This window comes from Mus pahari, chromosome 10 (genome assembly GCF_900095145.1).
Source record: "Mus pahari chromosome 10, PAHARI_EIJ_v1.1, whole genome shotgun sequence".
In the NCBI taxonomy this organism is placed as follows: Eukaryota; Metazoa; Chordata; class Mammalia; order Rodentia; family Muridae; genus Mus; species Mus pahari.
This window is the reverse complement of record NC_034599.1, coordinates 10,458,805-10,465,830: the sequence shown is the minus strand read 5'-3', so window position 1 is coordinate 10,465,830 and position 7,026 is coordinate 10,458,805. Positions and strand designations below refer to the sequence as shown.

The 7,026-nt window shown below is 48.8% G+C and overlaps 1 protein-coding gene across 1 annotated transcript in view; it reads left to right on the top strand.

The window, feature by feature from the left end:
* The window catches only part of Panx1 (pannexin 1), a 35,885-nt gene extending 29,188 nt beyond the window's left edge, over nucleotides 1-6,697 (top strand). The window contains exons 3-5 of the mRNA XM_021206926.2: nucleotides 2,065-2,285; nucleotides 4,364-5,022; nucleotides 6,271-6,697. Coding sequence (XP_021062585.1) covers nucleotides 2,065-2,285; nucleotides 4,364-5,022; nucleotides 6,271-6,350 — 960 coding nt within the window. The 3' untranslated portion in view covers nucleotides 6,351-6,697. The remainder of the gene's footprint in view (nucleotides 1-2,064; nucleotides 2,286-4,363; nucleotides 5,023-6,270) is intronic.
* Nucleotides 6,698-7,026: the final 329 nt, after the last annotated feature.

Genomic DNA, 7,026 nt, shown 5'->3' with positions numbered 1-7,026 from the left:
GAGAGAGAGAGAGAGAGAGAGAGAGAGAGAGAGAGAGAGAGAGAGAGAGAGATTGATTTCTGCCACCTATGGTTCCCAGTGCTTGGCTGTCTCGGTGTTGGACACTGCATGGGCTTTAGTTTATTTATACAATGGTAGTCCGTGAGTAGACAAGACAAGTATGGAATGAACATAACCAGCTGTAAACTAGACCACCCCTAGTGTAGTTCAGCGATGTCCAGCCTGCAATGTGTCCCGCTGTATGTCAGCTCTTTGCAGATCAGGCTAACTTTGAAAGACGGTCTTGTGTGAACCCCAGAGTACAGCCAAGTGGAGGGTACTGCAGAACTTGGGGCATTTGGGTCTCCTCTGGGAGCTTCAGGATGCCTGGGGACAGATGAGTTCCTGTTTCTCATTAACTTGAAACTTACGTGTAAGAGACATTGGGCAAGGGCTTTGTCCCAGTGAAGTCACGTTCTCTCGGAATGGAGTGTGGTTCCCTCATCTCTGCCTTAGAACTGTAATGGCCACCAGGCCATCCACCAGACCCTGTTTCAGGGTTACTGACAAAAGCATGTGCAAGTTGACTTTTTCATATTTTGATAACTGTATCAGCACAGCCCATTTCCTTTGTAAGCCTGTATGTGTTGCTTCATGCGTTTAAAGACAAAACCAAGGAAATATTATTTCCATGAAAACCAAGCACAACCCAAGGGGTCCTGACAAAACCAAGGGAACCGTGAAGCCACAGCAGCTGCAGGGGTCATGGGCGCCTGGAGCCTTAGAGTGGAAGGAGAGTGGCCATGGATAGCCAGTGAGATCCAGACCAAAGCCTGAGATTTTACACTTCATAGTAATGTGTCAGTTCTGTGTACACGGTGGAAGTAGAAGGCATTCCCGTTGGGAAGCAGGAGAGTTCCTAGGAGTGCCCCCAGGGCCTTTGCAGCCTCGGTCTCCTGCTGCAGGGACAGTCCAAGGCTGGCACAGGGCCTGCCTACTCCTATGTGTGTCCAGTCAGAATGACCCTGGTGTCACTACAGTGACTGTAAAGCTAGAACAGTGTCGTGAAATGCTGTGTAGTGTTGTAGTTTGGGGCATCGTAGTCTAACTGGGTCACTTGCCAGCTTTGTGATCTGTAGCCAGAACCCACTCCCGCTTCCCCTCCCTGTTTAGACAGGCCTATGGGCTACAGGTAGGAGGTCCTGTTCTGGTGTTGGTATTCCCTGGTGATCTCCAGTGCATTGATCAGGCCAGGCAGCAACCATGTCTAGCTTCTTTTCCTGGGACATCCAGTTGCATCTTCATGATCCCTGCATCACACAACCACTTCAGAGAGGGAAACTGAGGGTCAGGGGCTCCGTATCTTCCCAAGCTTCTAGTTGGACTAGTTCCAGATCACCCTTCGCTGCCTGACTGTGTCCCTCTGGCCTGCTCTGTGTCCCCAACCCTGTTACCTCACTGTGATTGTTACTGTGCTGAGGCATCTCGCACAGGACACTGTCCAACTGTAGAGTGACCGTCTGCGGTAAGGGTCCCTCCCTCCACATCCTGTAGCTTTTAGGTGCGTATTCCAAGTGCTTTACAGGATAATCATCAGACCACCTGAGCCGTAATTTGTCATAATGTTTCTTTGGCATTTTCCCAGTGTCCAGAGAAGAGAAAAGCAAAACACAAAGCTAGAGCTTTAAACTGGAGCACATGAAAGGAAAAACCAGCGAAGGCCACCGTGACATCTGCCTGCTCCTTAATTGGGGCTCTGATTAGGACCCATTCTGCAGGACAGGAAAATGTATTTATTTTTCTTTTTCTGTGATTAGAAGGAAATACTCTCCATGTAGTCACCACTTCCTTCCAGTTAATGTCTATTGAATGGAAAAGGGTCAGCTCTGGGTCAGATATCTATACAAGCATTCATCAACCGGCAGCAGGCGGGTGTCCGTCAGTGACGTGGGGATGCTCGTTCGTCCCTGAAATGAGGTCACGAGCAGCTCCTGGCAGAGTCAGGAAGTGTCCAGGGAGGCCGGTGGTGGCTTGTTCTTCCGCTCCGAGAGGGGTTGCTCACCATGACTGGCTCTTGCTTTTCAGTTCTTCCCCTACATCCTTCTGCTGTTTGCCATACTCCTGTACCTGCCCGCGCTCTTCTGGCGCTTTGCCGCGGCTCCACACCTCTGCTCAGACCTGAAGTTTATCATGGAGGAACTTGACAAAGTCTACAACCGCGCCATCAAGGCTGCCAAGAGTGCTCGAGATTTGGACCTGAGAGACGGACCTGGACCCCCAGGAGTGACTGAGAATGTGGGGCAGAGGTAATGGCTCCAGAGGGCTGCCCATGGCCACCCTATGATCAGTTCCCTGCCCCCTTTGTCCTGCTGTGCTGGCCCAGGGTGTGATTGTCAAGAGTGGGAAGCGGGTAGGTAGGGTGTCAACCGTCAACTGACAGGACCCCGTTCTCCTCAGAACTCACTGTCCTCAACTTAACGTCCTTCCTGTCCAGTCTCATCCTTTGAAAAGCAGGTCTCACAGGGGTGACAGGTCAAAGTCTCAGTTTGCTCGCTTTGATCTCCTATAATGCAAAGGCATAGAGGATTCTAAGGCAGCCAAGCATGTACAAAGGATGAGAGCAGTGGAGGCCCCGCCTTCCCTCTCACACCAACTGGAGGCCCCGCCTTCTCTCTGACTGGGTGGAGGCCCTGCTCTCTCTTACATTCTTCCTCCAGTTCTGTCATTGCTGTAGTAACAGCAATAGCAACAGCTGTTTTATTCCTAAAGATACCTGCTATATTTCTGTCTTAGAATTTCTGTTGCTTTGATAAAACTCCATAACCAAAAGCTACTCGAAGGGGAACGATTTATTTTAGCTAACATTAGAAACCAGGGCAAGAATTATGAGAGCCAGAGACACTAATTATGCCATTTGGGTCTGCCGAGTGTCCTCTGCCCTCCTGGGTAGACGGGTATGTGTTCTAGTTTGACTGAGAATTTCTTTCTTTTTCATGTTAGTGGGGGATTGTCGTTTCAAAAACAATAATAAGCCTGCATTTGCTTGCCTTGTTTTCTTTCAATAATAGACTGTAATGTTGAACTGTTAGCCAAACTAAATTCTTCCCCTTCAAGCTGCTCTTGGTCATAGTGTTTTATCACAGCAATAGAAACAGGACAAGCAGGGCGGGAACCTGGCGGCAGGAGCTGATGCCCAGGCCCTGGGGGAGTGCCGCTTCCTGGCTTACTCTTAAACGGTGGTTCAGCCTGCTTCCTTATGGCACCTAGGATGGCCAGTCCAGCGATGGCATTGCCCAGAGTGACCCCGGCCTCCCATATCAGCAATCCAGAAAATGCGACACAGGCCTATCCACAGGCCAGCCTGGTGGGAGCCTTCTCTCAATCAAGGTTCCCTGTGTAAACCACCTCTAGCTTGTGTCAAGGTGACATAAAACTTGCTGTCACAATTCCAGACACTGGGTTTGAGTACAACATTATTAACTCAATGCATTTATTTGCCTCTGTTTTTTCACCTTTTTATTTCTAGATTAGATAAACACTGTTCTGTAGTTTCTTAGAGAGCCAGGGACCATTTGAGTCCCTGGGTGGCCTCCAGGTAGACACATGTTCTACATGGGTTGGAAATTTCTTTTCTATGTTTCATTCTTAGTGGGAGATTATCATTTCAAAATAGACCACCAGCTGCTATTCTGGATTTGATAAATTTATTTAACAAACATTGAGCAGTGGGTACCAGAAGTTACCCTAAAGATTATTAAGTATTAACTCACATTTAACCAAGCAGACTATCTATAAACTATTAAAAAGGGGTGGGGCTGGGGAGAGGATTTAGCAGCTAAGGGCACTTGCCGCTCTTGCAGAGGCCAGAGTGTTAGTTTCAGGGGATCAGACAGCCTCTCCTGGCTCCCAAGGGCACTGCACACATGCAGTCAGAGCGCTCATATAAAGTTTTAAATGTTTAAAACATTTAAAGAAAAAAAAAAAAAGGTTTTGTTTGTTTGTCTGTCTTGGTTTTTTTGAAACAGGGTTTCTCTGTGTAGCCCTGACTGTCCTGGAACTCACTCTGTAGTCCAGGCTGGCCTCGAACTCAGAAATCTGCCTGCCTCCTGCCTCCTGCCTCCTGCCTCCTGCCTCCTGCCTCCTGCCTCCTGCCTCCTGCCTCCTGCCTCCTGCCTCCTGCCTCCACCGAGTGCTGGGTTAAAGGCATGCGACACTATTGTCTAGTATAAAAAGGGTTTTAAGCATGGTTTTATTCCCCAGCAGTCAGATGAAGTTACAGTTACTGTTTAAAGTTTTCAGTGTGACAGTGTTGACGATGCCATGCCTTTCACATTTGATGAGACTGGCCAGGGTCTCAATTATTTTTATTTGCTTTGTTTTTCAGTCTGTGGGAAATTTCTGAAAGCCACTTCAAGTACCCAATTGTGGAGCAGTACTTGAAGACAAAAAAGAACTCTAGTCATTTAATCCTGAAATACATTAGCTGTCGGCTGGTGACATTTGTGGTTATACTGTTGGCTTGTGTCTACTTGAGCTATTACTTCAGCCTCTCCTCACTCTCGGACGAGTTTCTGTGCAGCATCAAATCAGGCGTCCTGAGAAACGACAGCACCATTCCCGATCGCTTCCAGTGCAAGCTCATCGCCGTGGGCATCTTCCAGCTGCTCAGCCTCATTAACCTCATGGTGTATGTTCTGCTGGTTCCCGTGGTCGTCTACACGTTCTTCATCCCGTTCCGGCAGAAGACAGACGTTCTCAAAGTGTATGAAATCCTGCCCACCTTCGATGTCCTACATTTCAAGTCTGAAGGCTACAATGATTTGAGCCTCTACAACCTTTTTCTGGAAGAGAACATAAGCGAGCTCAAATCATACAAGTGTCTGAAGGTGCTGGAGAACATTAAAAGCAATGGGCAGGGCATTGACCCCATGTTACTCCTGACAAACCTGGGCATGATTAAGATGGATGTCATTGATGGAAAAATTCCCGTGTCCCTACAGACCAAGGGAGAGGACCAGGGCAGTCAGAAAGTGGAGTTCAAAGGTAGGGTGGGCTCTCTGGGCAGGCATGCCTTTTTAGCAGTCTCTACCCTGCCTGTCCCTGAACCCTTGCTCCAATGTTATCCTATGGGAGCCCAAGACTACAAGGATACAGGGACAAATTGGTGTTGTCCTGTAAGGATACAGGGACAAATTGGTGTTGTCCTGTAAGGATACAGGGACAAATTGGTGTTGTCCTGTAAGGACACAGGGACAAATTGGTGTTGTCCCGTAAGGACACAGGGACAAATTGGTGTTGTCCTGTTTCCAAAGAGTCATCTGTTCTCTTCTCCTGTCCTCTGCTCAGCCTTGTCTGGTTGCTCTGTGTCCTGTGTGCTGTCTCATGTTCCACCTCAGTTTCTAGCAACCCCCATCTTTGTCTTATCTTCTTGTCTGTACCCCTGGTCTCTTTATCCTTCTGTTATTTGTTCTTTGACAATTTCACACATGTTTACAGCGTATCTTGATCATATCCAGCTTCCCCCATATGTGTATACCCCCATATGTGTGTACCCCCATATATCCCATTCCCACCTTCATAGTCTATGTTTTGTGACCCACGGAGTTCAGTTAGTACCTCCTTTAGTGACACTGGCTAATCATGTTGGTTCATCTTGTGTAGCTGAGCTGTAGCGAGCCCATGATCCAGGCCATGTCGTGTTCAGACGCCAGCCTTCTATCCCCTGCCCCTGGCACTAACCCCATTTCCTCTTCATGGACGTTCCCTGAGCCTGACCTAGGGCGGGGAGTTGGACTAGAGGTCCCATTTAAGGCTGGGCACTCGGTAGCCATCTCTCTTGCTCTTGGCTTGGGCCAGTTCTGAGTCTCTGCATTGACGGCTGCCCGCTGCAGGAAAAGGGTTCTCTGGCTGAGGGCAGCAACGATCTATGAGGACAGACATACTTAGAAGGGAATTCGACCACATGCCCATTTAGCAAAATGACAGTAGTAGGTTCTCCTCTAGCACTTAGGATCTCTTGAGCTATGGCTTTGGGCCATGTTTACTGTACAGGTGTGAATTTTCTCCTGTGGAGCAGGCCTCATATATAACCAAGAGAGTGGCTGGTTACTCCCAAAGTCACTCTGGCTTCTTACTTAAAAGAGGGGGTTACTGACTTCTCGGCCCAACTTTAAGACTTTAGACTAAGAAGCAGCCATGGTAAAGGTGTGTATGAGAAGTCCCCTTGCAGTGGGCTAGCACCAGTGCCTCCTGCTGTTCCTCCCTTATAAATAATGCTTTTAATTTTGACAGATTTGGACCTGAGCAGCGAGACTGCAGCAAACAATGGGGAGAAGAACTCTCGCCAGAGGCTTCTGAATTCATCCTGCTAATGGTTTCCTTCTTGAATTTCAAGCCTGTGACTTCTGTGGCTGACACACCCCTGTTGGATCCATAGCTAGTTTGCAGTAGATGTTTTTGGTATTGATGTAGTGTGTGTCCTACCAATCTCTAATAGACATCATGGCCAACAGCGTCATGGAAGAATAGATCAGGAACGTCCCACAAGAGTAAGTGTGCTTTGTCCAAAGCCCTCATTGCAGGGCTGTGAAGAGCACAGAGCCTCAGCCGCAGAGGAGCAGCGTTCTGGACTGGAAGGTACTGGAGGACCAGAGAGCAAGCACTCTGAAGGATGCTTTGTTTTGTGAGGTAATAATAAACACGTGAGGATGGAACTTAATGACACCCTATGTTCCCTTACTGTTGAACCAGAAAAGCATTCTCTGGCCTACCAGGGAGGTCGGCCTGGGCGCGCGCGAGACAGTGTCCTACGTTGGCTGTGACCTGGGTCTCGGCTCCTGTACAGACAAGCTGTCCCGTCACTCACCAGCCTCAGCTGATTGTCCTCTCACACTGCTCGCTGCCCTTTGACCTCTGCAGGGACAGCAGGCTGAGGCAGTGCTGACTGAACCCCGCTAAGGAGACAGTCATACCATGGTGACTCTCGGAAGGGAGGCTCCAGAACCCTTCCCCGTGGGACACCTAAGTTTAGAGGTCGGGTATCTGAGA